Source organism: Myotis daubentonii, chromosome 19, assembly GCF_963259705.1.
Source record: "Myotis daubentonii chromosome 19, mMyoDau2.1, whole genome shotgun sequence".
Taxonomy (NCBI): Eukaryota; Metazoa; Chordata; class Mammalia; order Chiroptera; family Vespertilionidae; genus Myotis; species Myotis daubentonii.
Window position 1 is genome coordinate 29,237,996 of NC_081858.1, and position 13,525 is coordinate 29,251,520.

A 13,525-nucleotide genomic window follows, 5' to 3' on the forward strand; every position below is an offset into this window, starting at 1 on the left:
CCCGCCTGTATGCTCTGTGGGTTCCTAGTGTGAGAGTACCAAATGCCCAATGGGATGGAGACAGTCCCGGCCTTTCGTTGCTAAATTTATATATATACATATACATGTACATATATATATATATATATATTTCAGAGAGGAAGGGAGAGGGAGAGATAGAAACATCAATGATAAGAGAATCACTGATTGGCTGCCTCTTGCACGCCCCCCACCACTGGGGATCAAGCCCACAACCCAAGGCATGTGCCCTGACTGGAAATCCAACCGCGTGACCTCCTGGTTCATAGGTCAACATTCAACCACTGAGCCAGGCTGGCTGGACAGTGCTCTTTCTAAATGGTTACCCGTGCACCTGCTGAAGGACATCTTGGTGCTCCTAAGTTGGAGGAATCATGAATGAAGTTGCTGTAAACATCCCTGTGCAGGAGCCCGATGGTGACCGGGGGCCCAGGAGTGCTGGGCCTGGGGGTACATGGACCATGTGGGACCATCTCGAAGTCCCCTGCGGGTTCCTGGCACACTCACAGCTGCCAGGCCCTCGAGGGCCCCTCAGTCAGGAGGGCTGGGATTGGGCCCCCACCCTGTATCAAGCTGTGGCCTCCAGCTTGTCTGTCCCAACATTAGGTCTCAGTTTACTCTCCATAGAATGGAGATGCAAGATCACCCATTGTAGCTGGTGGGGTTGAGGAGGGAGCAGGGGTATGGGGCTCTGTGTGAGGGTGGGTGCTGTGTGGAGGAGGTGGGAGGGCTGTGCGAGGGTGGCCTGATGCTTCCTAAAGCTGCTCAGGCACCTGAGCTCACCGGGTCACAGGTGACCTTGGCTTTCCTCACCCCGGGGACAGGAAAGGCAGCCGGTTCTTTCCTTCCGCAGAGGGAAGGGCTGTGTGTGGGGCGGGGTGGTGGTGGTGGTGGGGGGGGTGTCCTTTGGTACAGGTGAGCTCTTTCCCACTGGGTCTGACTCCTGAGCTGGAGGAGTTGGCAGCACCTCCTAACCCACTTTCTGCCTCTGATTGGCCTGTTCTGGACATTTCACACACGCGGTATCGCGCGCCACGTGGCCTTTGGATCTGACCTCTTAGGATCTGAGCATCACGTTTTCAAGTGCGCCCACGTGACAAGGGGCATCCGTGCTTCCGATTCGTCTTTCGCAGGGCATTTGTGACTCCATGACGCGGGCTTAGGTGACGGATGGGTGTTGTCCCTGCCCGTCTCCCTAGAGATGCACGCGTTGACCCGTGTAACCCGGGCGTTAGCATCAGGACCCTGTGTTCGCGCTGGGGAGTCCTGCGCAGCCGCAGTCACGGCGGCCTGCCACCTCCCTGGAGTCTGCAGCCGGGAAGCCCCGCCCCAGCCAAGGCTTAACCACGCCCACTCCACCCCCTCTCCTCCAAGCCCCGCCCCGGAGGACTTTTGTCCTCACTCGGCCGCCGTGGCCGCGCGCTGCACTTCCGCCTTCGTCCACGTGGTCCTGCGGGGGTTCAGTCCGTGAGTGGGGCCGGGTGGGGACGCGCCCCTCTGGTCCCGGCGGGGCTGGCCCGGTCTCCCCGAATTCCAAGGGAAAGCTGGTGGGTGGGGCGGGAGGAGAAGGGGAACTGGGAGATCAGAGGTCAGCCCGGGGTCAGGGGACGCTGGAGGGTAGCCGCGGGCGAGGCTGGGCATCGGGGACCCCGGGGAGGTCAGGAGTCTTGCGCGAGTCCCCCTCCGGCCGTGCATGGGGCTCCCCAGCCTGCGGGCGGCGGCCGGGGCCCTGCGGAGAGCCTGCGGACCGTGGACGCCGCGCGTGGGACGGCGCCTGCTCGGGTAATGCCCGCGCCCGACCCGCCCGGTGTCCAGTGCACGCCCGAGAGGTCGGCCCCCCTGCCGCGCGCCGTCTGTCTGCCTGGCTGACAGCGCCCCCTGTCTTTCCAGCTTGCCCCCCATGGCCGGGAAGGCGGAGGCCCCGGCGCCCGCGGCGCCCCGGCAGGAGCGGGACGGGAAGGCCGGGAGCGGCTGGCACGGCGCGGGCAGGGTCTGGGAGGACGCGGAGCAGCCGGCGAAGAAGCTGAAGAGCAGCGGCGAGGACGGGGAGCAGCCCCGGAAGCTGCCCAAACGCAAGATCGTGCTGCTCATGGCCTATTCGGGGAAGGGCTACCACGGCATGCAGGTGCGGGGCTCGGGGCCGCTCCGCTCCGGGGACCGCGCTCTGGCTCCGGGGAGGGGCCTTGGGGCGAGCGAGGCGCCTCGGAAAGGGCCGGAGACACGCTCTTCTGCGACGCGCTGCGGGCGAGGCCGCGATGGCAACCCCAGCGCTTGGACCTGGCTGCATCCATGGGAGATGCTGCACCAGGGCGTTGCCTGGCTACCACGGTAGCCGCTGACCAGGGTCCTGGCCTTGGGCGTGTGATGGGCGCTCTCCGCGCCCACCTGGCGGATGCCGGGACCTGAGACCCAAGCGCAGCCAGGAAGGCTCCCAGGAGGCACTGCCCGCGGGCAAGCAGGTGCCCTTTTAGGAGTCTCTCCCCAGCTCCCCATCTGGGTCCTTTTCGGAAAAGGCAGACGGTGACCCCAAAGGCACGTCGATTTTCTTGCTCCTGGTGCTCAACTCTGGTCAGCCTGACTCACAGTGAGAAATAAATTCACTGCTGGGACGGGGTGTCTGAGTGAAGGAAGTTTAGAAAAAGGTGGTGTCACCTTTACTGGGAATGGTGGTAGGAAGTTACTTGTATCCTGTTTTATTTTTCAAAAGCATAGGCTGCACCACGAAGCCAAGTTCATGACCGACAGTGGTCGCCCCGGGTGTTTGTGGGAGCAGACCGACCACCTGTGCCGCTCTTTGACCCGGAATGCTTTTCTGAGGGTGGTTTTGGTTACGTGAATTTTGCCTTAGGGCACTGTCGTATTAAGAATTTAGAGAGAAAGGTCCGTCATCTTCCATTTGCCTCAGTTTCCCCATCAGGGAAATGGGTGGGGAGTGACAGTAGCACACAGGGCGGACAGAAGGACAGATTGAGGTGGTGGTGGTGGGGGGGAGGGTTGTTATCACTATTTGTTTTTTAGAGAGAGACTTCAACCTGTTGTTTCACTTAAACTGGCAAGTTGTTTCATACAGGCTGTGCATGAAACGACGGGTTTAGGAAAAGACAGGGATGCCAAACCCAGCCCCGGCTGGCAGTATCCCGGGTGTGTTCCTCTGAGCGAGGGGCCGGCCTCCCTACAGTGATGAGGGAGGGGGTCCCTCTGCAGCGGGGGCCGCAGACAGACATGTCCAGCGGCAGGAGGGGGCTGGTTTCAGAGCTGGCAGGTGCAGGACACGGCGACACCTGCTGTGGGCTGTTCCGCCGCTGCCCAGGGTGGGGATTCCTGGAGACTCTGGGTACCCTCAGGTGGCCTCCCCACTTCCCCTGGGAAGGGGACGAGCTGCATGGCCACAGGTGCGGTCCCCATGCTGCGGGTGCGGGCATGCTGCACCTGCCCCGGCCTGCTGGAGCAGACTGGGCCCTCTCTCGTGGTCGGTGACCGCGCGAAAACCCACGTTTTCTCTTCTCTTTCCCTCAGAGGAATGTCGGGTCCTCGCAGTTCAAGACCATTGAGGATGACCTGGTGTCGGCCCTGGTCCGGTCGGGCTGTATTCCCGAGAACCACGGCGAGGACATGCGGAAGATGTCGTTCCAGCGGTGCGCCCGCACAGACAAGGTAGGCGGCGTGCCGTCTGGTTTCCACCGTCCACGGGTCCCCTGCTCCGCCTCACCGTTCTGTCACCTGAGTTGCATGGCCATTTCCCCCAGTGGCCGAGGGTCACCTCCGAGCCGGGACTTTCTTTCCCATCGACACGATGTCATACGTCACGCGGCCCTTGCCCCCGTGGTATACGGGGCGTTGTTCTGGTGCCTGGTCATTCCCTGCGGATGCATCTCTAAAAGCAGGACTCCTCAGGGGAAAGATGTAGCCTTAGTGTGGGCTGTCCGCCCAAGCGACCCCGCGCGGTGCTTGCAGGGGCGGCCCCAGCTGGCCCCTCACACCCGGTGCCTCCTTTGCAGGGCGTGTCCGCAGCTGGGCAGGTCGTGTCCCTGAAGGTGTGGCTGATTGACGACATTTTAGAAAAGATCAACAGCCACCTCCCGTCTCACATTCGGATATTGGGTAAGCCCGGCCGCACTCGACTGAGGTGCTCACGTTGGGGTCAGTGCAGGGCGCGCCTGACGAGCCCCCGGCCCCTCGCCAGCCCCAGTCTGACAGACACTGGATCGTGTCCCCGCGGGTGTGGGGTTCGGGGTTCAGTGTCAGGACAGGGCCCTTGGCGTGTCTGAGGCCTTTGTCCTCGTCGCGCCCCCAGGACTGAAGCGCGTCACGGGCGGCTTCAACTCCAAGAACAGGTGCGACGCCAGGACCTACGTCTACATGCTGCCCACGTTCGCCTTCGCGCACAAGGACCGCGACGCGCAGGACGAGACGTACCGGCTGAGCGCCGACACGCTGCGGCAGGTGAACCGGCTGCTGGCCTGCTACAAGGGCACCCACAACTTCCACAACTTCACCTCGCAGAAGGGGCCCCGGGAGCCCAGCGCCCAGCGCTACGTCCTGGACATGTTCTGCGAGGAGCCCTTCGAGCGGGATGGCATGGAGTTCGCGGTCATCAAGGTCAAGGGGCAGAGCTTCATGACGCACCAGATCCGGAAGATGGTGGGCCTGGTGGTGGCCATCGTCAAGGGCTACGCGCCCGAGGACGTGCTGGAGCGCAGCTGGGGCGAGGCCAAGGTGGACGTGCCCAAGGCGCCGGGGCTGGGCCTGGTCCTGGAGCGCGTGCACTTCGAGACGTACAACCGGCGCTTCGGCGGTGACGGGCTGCACGAGCCGCTGGACTGGGCGCGGGAGGAGGCGGAGGCCGCGGCCTTCAAGGAGCAGCACATCTACCCCACGATCATCAGCACCGAGCGGCACGAGAGGTCCATGGCCCAGTGGCTGAGCACCCTGCCCACGCACGACTTCAGCGCCACTGCCCACGCGGCAGCCAGCCCCGGCGCCAAGGTGGGGCCGGGGGCCGGGGCCAGGGGGCCGGAGGGGGGGGCATAGCCCTGCCAGGAGCTTGTCTCATGCTCGCCCATGTCTGTCTCCGTGGCTGAGCTTCTGACCCACTGTGTGCTGGTGTCACTGTGCCCATTGTAGCCGTGGGCAAGCTGGGGCACAGAGAGGCACATCACTCCCCCCAGGTCACACAGCAGGGGGAGAAACCAGGCCGGGGCAACGTACCAGGTGGCTGGTGGCCCTGAAACATTGCCTAGTGCTCACTCCACACGGGGTGACCCTGGGTGAGGGACATGCGTGGAGGCGTATTTCCGTTTGTGATGTGGCAGTGACGGGAGGACGCCTGTCTTGGGCTGGCAGTGCCGGTCAGCACAGGCCCTCTCTTGCTGGTGCAGCGGGTGATACCTTCCCCCCCACCCACACACCCCTCGGCTCCCTGGGGGTATCTTCCCGTGACCTAGGTGTATCTGGGACACGTTGTCGTCCTCCACACCTGGAGTTGTAAACTGTCCCTGCAGGTAGGTGCACAGGGGCAGCAGGCAGGTTAATGAATGGCAGCCAAGGCCAGGGAGGCAATAGGGATCGGTGGAGACTGTAGCAAACCCGGAGCTCCTGTTCACCTGGCGGGCAACGGCAGCTAGGCAGCAGCCAGTGGTGGCCACGTTGGTGGTGGGCCTGGGGTTGGCAGAGCTGCTCACCTTTTCCCAAGAGAAATGAGAAAAATGCCAGAATTTTATGTGAACTCGCCGACTCTTCAAATGTTGATGTTTATTATTCACTAGAGGCCCACCTCCACCGTGGCCTGCACTCTCAGGCAATCCGGGACCCCTCGGGGGATGTCAGAGAGCAGGCTTTGGTCCGATCCCCGCAGGCCAGGCCGAGGGACCCCACCGGTGCATGAATCCGTGCACAGGCCTCTAGTATGCATATAAGATCTTTGGTTAATCTCTTCCCGCCCTCCCCCTCATCCCCCGCCTCTTCCCTCTGAGATTCATCAGTGTGTTCCGTGTTTCCATGCCTGTGGTTTCCGCTCCTGCATGGAGCGCCTGCCCCCTGGTGGTCAGTGTGCATCATAGCGATCGGCTGGTTGCTGAGGCTTTTGTATGTATAGATTTCCCGAGGTGCGGTGAGGGCAGATGGAGCCGGTGTGTGGCTTTGGACCGGGGCTAGCCCAGGCCCTCTGCTCCAGTCCCACTAACAGGCTGCTGCCCACTTGCCGTCTCCACACCCTGCAGAGGGGCCTGCACTGTCCAGTTGGGAGAACCTGGCTTCATGTCCCCTGCGCCACTGCATCCCCTGGGGATTGGGAGGAGGCCTGTAAGGACCCCCCTCCACCCCCCAAACCAGTCGGTCTGAGAGTACATGCCGGCGTCACTCCACAAGGTTGGAAGGTGGCTCGGGGTGCACCGTGGACCGCTCCCTGCACGGGAGGAAGCGCCCGCCCCCGGGCAGCCTGCCCCCCCACAGCCGCTCCTCTGCTCCTGCTCTGCAGGTCCCCAGCCCCCAGGAAGGCAGCGAAGAGGACGGAGACAGTGACTGAGCCGGGACGCCCCGGAGACACGTGCACCAGGAGCCGCCACCGCTGCCGCCGGCCGCATCCCTCGCCAAGACGGGAGCCAAGGCGCGGCCTCGCCACCTCAGGGCCTCGAGACCCACATCATTCTCAGCTTCCCTCAGGAGAACCGGCCGCCAGTCTGTCTCAGCTCAGCGTGAACTCTGTACACCTCAGCGTGTAAAGACACTATTTTTTTAAGGAAATGATTTTCTTACTAAATAGATACAAGCTTTGCTTAGTCACTCCTTTTCCTTTTTTGGTTCTTTCTGCTCCTCTCACCGGGGGGCGGGGACGGCGACGAGCGAGTGTGCGGACCGGACGCGCTCTGGTGGCTCCGGGGTTGAGACCCAGCAGGCAGTGCAGCGGGGGTTCTTTCCAGGACTCGGCCTCAAGCCCCCAGGATGAGGCGTGGCTGGGTGTAGCGGAAGCCGGGCAGGTGGCCCGGACAAGAACAGGTGGCAGCGGGGCCCAGCACGGCGGCCCCCCGGGCTGGAGGAGGGCCTTTTCTCTGTCCAGCTCGGCCTCTTCAGCACCTGGCCTTCATCCTGGTCACATCCGCTTGGTCACGTCCGTCCGTGGGGACGTGGTCTAGGCGGGAGGGGTTAGGCAGAAGGAAGGGGGCCGTCACTGACCATGTCCCTTAGCGAGGTCTCCCAGCAGGCCCACCAGCCACTTCCTTCCCTCCCTGGCCAGAGGCTTGTCATGTGGTCACATCTAGCTGCAAGGGAGGCTGGAAAATGCCTTTTATGAAGCGGGGCTCAGTGCCAACCCGGAACAAAGTGACCCGTTATCAAAGAAGAGGTGGGTGGGTCCCTGGCAGGTCTGCTGAAGAAGCTATGAGAGAGGCCTTCAGGTGGGGAAGTGGTGTGTGTGCATGGGCACAGGTGTGCATGCATGCTTATGAGGTGTGTGCATACCCATGTGCATGCATGTGAGATGTGTGAGTACAGGTGATACATACGATGCGTGCATGCTTCTCATGTGGCATGCGCACATCTGCGTATATGCATGCATGCATGCACAACAGGGTTAGGCAGATACCTTCCAGGGACTTCCTCAGCTTGTACATTCCCACCATTTCAAATTACTCCATCTCCCTGGACTGGTGGGCCCCCCCTCTTTCTCAGTAGGTGGGCTGCGCTCCCCTTTATCAGCCAATAGAAGCCCCGGGATGGGACCCCCCACCTTCCTGAATCCTGCTCCAAGCCTGTACTCACTCTCCTCCATGTTGCAGTAGGAGCCACCTGCTTGTCTGACAAACGCCCTCAGACCCCGTCATCACTGCCCGCATCCCCGTGAAACTGCCTTTTTCTTACCTTTAACATCCCTACTGCAGCATCAGCACTCACAAACGTGAAGTCACTCCCATTATCCAACGTATTTATCCCCTTCCAACTGCCCCCCGCGTGTCCCTTTTATAGCCAAGTTTTCTTCTAACCATTTTTTAGGGTGCATAGTATCAGGGAGGGCATGTGCACCTGCATTTTGCTCAGGGGTTGATCGCTTTAGCCTGCATTTCTTTTTCTTTTTTTAAGTAAAATTTTAATTGAAATATAAAACTCCTTCTTGCAAAGTGCACAATTCAATAGTTTTTTTAAAATGTATTTTTTATTGATTTCAGAGAGGAAGAGAGAAGGAGGGAGAGAAAAACATCAATGATTCTTCGGCTGCCTCCTGCACCTCCCTCACTGGGGATCGAGCCCACAAACCCGGGCCTGTGCCCTGACCAGGAATCAAAATCAAACCATGGACCTTCCCGTCTGCCGGCTGATGATCTACCCATTGAGCCACACCGGCCAAGGCTCACTGTGGTTTTCCGTTTGCATTTCCCCGACCCCTGATGATGCCGTGTCCTTATCAGACATTTTCCTTTGCGGCATGTCTGCGAGTTCCTTGCTCGCTCACAAGCAATCTTTTCACTGGGTTGGAGGTTCTTTTTACTCTGGATACAAGCGCCGTATCCGGCAGATGCCTTGCACATGCTTTCGTTCAGCCCGCGGGCTGTCTTTTCTCCACAGCGTCATCGTCATCGGAAGCGCCCGAGTTTTGAATTCGGCTGACGTTCAACGTATCTGTTTCTCCTTTGGTGACTTCGGGTTTCGGGGGTCACTTCTCAGAAACCAGAGTTGTGCGGCCGGACACCTCCGTTTTGCAGCGTCAGCACTTCCACGCGGGCCTCGGACCCACGGCGCGGTCGCTTTTGCAAGTGCAGTGAGGTCGGGGTCGGGCGTCATTGCTGCACCGGTGGGCGCCCTCGTCCCAGCCTCTTTGCTTGAGGAGCCCAGGGATTCGGGGAGGCGACCCCCTTTGCTCCGTTCTCCCTCGGCCCTCGCGGAACTCACCTCCCAGACTGCAGACTCTCGGCGAAGAAATCGCTCCAATCGCGCTGGGCCGCTGGGCGGCTGGGCTGCCGGGCGCCAGGGCTCGGTCAGCCGCCGGCCCGTCGGCCCCCACCTCGCCCGGCCTCTCTAGCCCGCCCGGCCGTCTCGACACCTCCCGCCCGCTGACGTCACGCCGGCCGCCAGCGCGCAGCTGCGGCGCGGGCGCGCGTCCCTTCCGGCTCGCCGTAGCAGACGCGCCGCCGCTATTTCCGCCCGGGGCCCCGGATGCGCCGCTCCGATCCGATCCGAGCGGCGCCGCCTCTACTTCAGCCGCCGGCTCCCGGCTCCCGGCTCCCGACGCCAGTCGGACGAGGCCGAAGCGCCGCCCAGGCCCCGGGTATGTGGCGGCGCGGGGCGCGGGCGGAGAGGTCCCGGGGGCCTGTGCCGAGGGGCCCGTCGCGGCCGAGAGTCTCCCGCGGGTATCGCGCCGAGAGCAGGCCGCGCCGCCGCCGTCAGTGGGCGGGGCCTGGGCGCGGGCCGGACTCGGGTGGGCGGCGAGGGGGTGGGGTCGTGCGGCCTCCGCCCCCCTCCTTCCCCGCCCGCCGCCTCCCTGCAGCCCCTCGGGGCGCGCGTGGTGGTGACGGGTGGGCTGGGCGCGGAGACGCGGCCGCCGGGAAGGGAGCGCGGGGCGGCTCTGCACACCTGACGCGGGCCGGGCCGGGCCGTGGGCTCCGCGGGGCGCTCCGCTGTCCCCACGCCGCGTGGCTGGAGCCCGGCGCGGGCCTGGCGCTTTTATTTTTATTGGTTCTCAGGCTTCAGTGCCCAGGCGCTTCCTTCGGCCAGTGGGCGGAGCCCCCACGCGTGGGCTCTGCGCGCGAGGCCTTCCCGCCCGCCCAGGTGCGGGAACAGGTGCAGAGGGAGCGTCAGGTGCGAGCCCCGTGCACGCCCACCCGCCCCCGTCCGGACCGGGGCGGGCGGCGGGGTCTCGGGGCCTCCCCACGCCGGACCCCCGCAGCCCGCGGGCCTCGGCCCAGGCGCCCCCGTGTCAGCCGCAGAAACCACGCCGCGGGACTTCCGCAAATAGTACTTACGCCCCGGCTGGGAGAGGAACGTCGTCCTCTCTATTTCGTGATGAAGCTTTCACGTGGGTGCATATAAGAGGGTCTTTGTAACTTTTTTTTAGTGGAACCAATCACATTAACATGCTCTCTCAGTGGTTGGGGAAAATGGAAACGTGCATTTTATTTTATTTTTTTATGAAACGTGCATTTTAAAACGTGGAGTCAGCCTACCGCCCAAAGACACGCACCAGAGACAGGTTCCTTTTGGTCCCCTGTTGTAGCCATGCAGTTCCCTTTCTCCTCTTTCTCTTTCCCCCCTCCGCGTTTAATTGCAGTTGTGTGTGCAGCTTTGCGTTGCTTTTAGGAAGCTGGTCGCTAGCACGGTGGGTCCCATTGATCCCCTGCAGCCATTGCTGGCCGTGGCGGCCAGCGCTCCTTGCTTCACCGCCTGTGTTGGACCCGCGCGTTCTTACCTTCTCCAGGCCTTCAGTTTGCTTCTCCCCCGCGGTTTCTCCTCCATATACGGACGTGCCAGCCACTCTTCCGAGGGTACAGCTTCCTTTCCTACCAGAGGGAGCGGAGACGGGAGGCGAGTGGGATGGGTTTGTTGTTGATCTGCTTCTTCGTGCGCCCACTGGTTGCTTCTTGTACGCGCCCTGACCGGGGGGCGTACCTGCATCACTTGTGTGTGAGTGAGTGTGTGTGTGTAGAATTCTGAAAATTTTAACAAATATGTAATTGCCACAATAGGATTCAAAACGGTTGTTTGATCCCAAACCATTTCCACGCGGGGCCTCTCTGTGGTCAGCCCCTCCCCCAGCCCTGGGCACCTGTTGGCCTCGGTGTTTCCGGGGGTGCCAGCTGGAGGCGCGGCGTGGACGGGACCTTGGCGTCTGGCTTCGCTCTCGGGCACAGTGCATTGAGATTCGCCGCGGCTCCTGCAGGCGTGCGGGTTGGGTTCTTCATGCTGCTCGGGAGTGTCCGTGGTGTGGAGGGGCCAGGGTTTACCCGTGCACCTGCTGACGGGCATTTGGGTTGTTGCAGCGTGTGTGGGAGTCCGTGGAGAGTTCACGTGGCGTGATGCGCACACGACACAGAGACACGCAGAGGGTGGCACAGTTCCTCTTTGCTTTCTCCTCGTTCTTGACTTTGTCCGAGAACTCACCAACTTGGTACGTGTTTGCCCAGGTCTCTTTCTGTCCATCAGGACCTGCGTTCTCCACGAAAACTCCAAGAGGGAGAGGAGGGTGAAAGTGTCTTAGATAGGACCGTGGTCTGTGGCCTCCCAAAGGGTCCCAGGACATCAGCAGACATGCAGGGCAGCTGTGGTGTTAGCATCTCACGGCGGCGACTGGGAGAGAAATGCCTGCGCAGGCTCCTGGGGGGCGGTGGGATGGCGAGTCGGGCTGCACCGCGATTGCCGGGTGCAGAGAGAAGCACTTCCTCAGCCCGTCTGGGCCGTTCCTGCCAAGCTGAGGTAGATGCCCACGGTCTAGCTCGGGGCTCTGGTCCATCAGGCGAGGGACCGGCCAGCATCACCGTGAATTTGGCCTCGTGAGCTGTTCAATTCAGGGGACCCTGGCCGCACTGCGTCTGGGCTTCCCACTGCAGCCACCCACCAGGCAGTTCTCTGCAGCAGCCGCGGTGTAAGGTGTCATAAATCCTAGGCGGTTGTCAGCCTCGGTTTAGCCCATTTGTATCCTTTGGAATTTATGTTTTAGGAACCAGTATGGGACCTTCACACTCAGGGGAGAAGGATGGGGTCTTGTTAGCGGATGGGACTTTTGTTTCAGCCCTTTATTTGTTGAGCCACTTCTGGTGTTACCATGTTATGTAGACAGTATTTTTTCCTGTAGTGTTTTACAATGAAAAGTTTGAAGATACATAGACGTTGAAAGAATTTTGCCTGCCACCTGTATACCCGTCACCTAGTTTCTGTGATTGGCGGTTTCCTGTACCTGTTTTATCACACACCCATCCATCCACCTGTTCTTAGACGCAGGCAGTGTCCAAGTACTGTTGCCTGCGTTGTGCTTCCCGGACTCACTGCATGTTCTGGAGACGGCTCCCCGCCGGTTCCTGGCGCCGCCCACCTTGCCTGTCACCTGTTGCAGGGCTCCAGTCGAAGGGGACCACAGCGGAGTCAGCCAGTCTGCAATACGGACCACTTTACTCCCAACATTTTGCATTTGCAAATAACGCCCTAGCGAACACCCTTGGTGCTTATGTCTTTTCCCGTTGCAGGTGGCTGTCAGGTGCCTTTGTGGGGGGACTGCCAGGCCCCAGGAGCAGAGCTGTGCAGCTGTTGGAGGGGCCGGGCCCGCCGCTCACCCAGAGTGTGTTGTCCAGCGTCCGACTTCCTGTCAGTCTGGTAGATGAGAAGTGCTGTTTCAGCTGAGTTTTAATTTGCATTTCTTTTATTACGAGTGATGAGTTTACCAGTAGATGTGCTTGAAAAATTCAGCTTCAAGTCTTCTCTGGGGGTTACACTGGCTTACTGTTTGTTTGTTTGTCACAGAAATCCCATTTTATAAACACCGGCTGGGAGTGAATGGACGCAGACATGGAGTTTGTTACTTGTGAGCAGCCTTGTAGAGACATGCTCAGAGTGGTTTGATGGGTTGTGATCTGAGTCAGGAAGGCCGTGCCTAGTCCTGGTTTTTGCAGCCGACATCTCTGTGACCTGATCCTCAGTCTCCTCCTGGGCAGTACTGCCCTTGAAGTCATGAGCTGAACGGATCCGATCTAGCTGGTTCTGGTGGACTTGAAAGTTAGACAGCCAGTAGAATAAAATGTGTGTTGCCATTGGTGGTGGCTTTGCTCTGCATGGGGTGCCTCTACCACATTTTTGGGAAATGTTATTTAGATAAGCAGTGATTTGATTCCCGGTCAGGCACCTGCTTGCATTGTGGGCTCAGTCCCCAGTGTAGGGCTGTGCAGGAGGCAGCCAATCACGTTTCTCTCTCTCAAAATCAAATAAAAAATCTTTAAAAAAAAAAAAAAGAAGAAAAATGAAGATCCCGAACTTGTATTGAAAACAATGGCATAGCTAAGAGTTCCCTCGCACACTGTGCCCACCCCCAGTGCCCACCACATTGCTGGGCTTTCTGCTTGGAGGGCAGTGGTGGGAGTGGGCTTCTGATGGCAATGAGGCCGTTGCTGGCTGTGGTCCCAACTTCCTGCTTAGATGCACTGGCTGCTGCTTGCCCATGACCTTGAGACTGTCTTCGGAGACAGCCATCAGGACGTAAGTGCCTTCTCTGAGGGTTACACTGAGTTTTATGTTTTCTCAGCCTTTACGTGTGTAACCGTCATCCGTAGCTTTTGATTTCACACAGATGTGTTCCAGCAGGGTGTGGAGCTGTGAGATCATTCGTATGTATGTGCGTTGCACCTTTGTCAGTTTTTTAACTTTTCCCTTGTGCACGTCCTCTGACAAGCAGTGGTGCCCTGAACATGAAATGGTGTTTCTGCTGGCCTAGGGGAGGGGAGTGAGCACCCCCACACCTAGGAAGCTGGTGTGTCCGTGAGCACCGAGGACTTGCCATGTGGAAAGGAGCCGTGTTTGAGCCCATGGCCCAGCACTG

The 13,525-nt window shown here is 60.4% G+C and overlaps 2 protein-coding genes across 20 annotated transcripts in view; both read left to right on the forward strand.

Annotated features, from left to right (window-relative positions):
- Positions 1–1,354: 1,354 nt before the first annotated feature.
- Positions 1,355–6,798, forward strand: PUS1 (pseudouridine synthase 1). 2 transcript variants are annotated; one of them, XM_059677236.1, is made up of 6 exons: positions 1,355–1,485; positions 1,909–2,143; positions 3,535–3,672; positions 4,017–4,119; positions 4,313–5,004; positions 6,494–6,798. In XM_059677236.1, the coding sequence occupies exons 2-6, from the start codon at positions 1,919–1,921 to the stop codon at positions 6,539–6,541; spliced, it is 1,206 nt and encodes a 401-aa protein (XP_059533219.1). In that variant the 5' UTR covers positions 1,355–1,485; positions 1,909–1,918; the 3' UTR covers positions 6,542–6,798. The 2 variants fall into 2 exon arrangements, with proteins under 2 accessions (XP_059533219.1, XP_059533218.1); XM_059677235.1 differs by lacking the exon at positions 1,355–1,485 and adding an exon at positions 1,496–1,800.
- Positions 6,799–9,139: 2,341 nt separating this feature from the next.
- Positions 9,140–13,525, forward strand: part of EP400 (E1A binding protein p400) — a 58,796-nt gene continuing 54,410 nt past the window's right edge. For all 18 annotated transcript variants that reach the window (XR_009450176.1, XM_059677212.1, XM_059677215.1 and 15 more), the window contains exon 1: positions 9,140–9,274. The gene's annotated coding sequence lies outside the window, so the exon portion shown is untranslated. The remainder of the gene's footprint in view (positions 9,275–13,525) is intronic.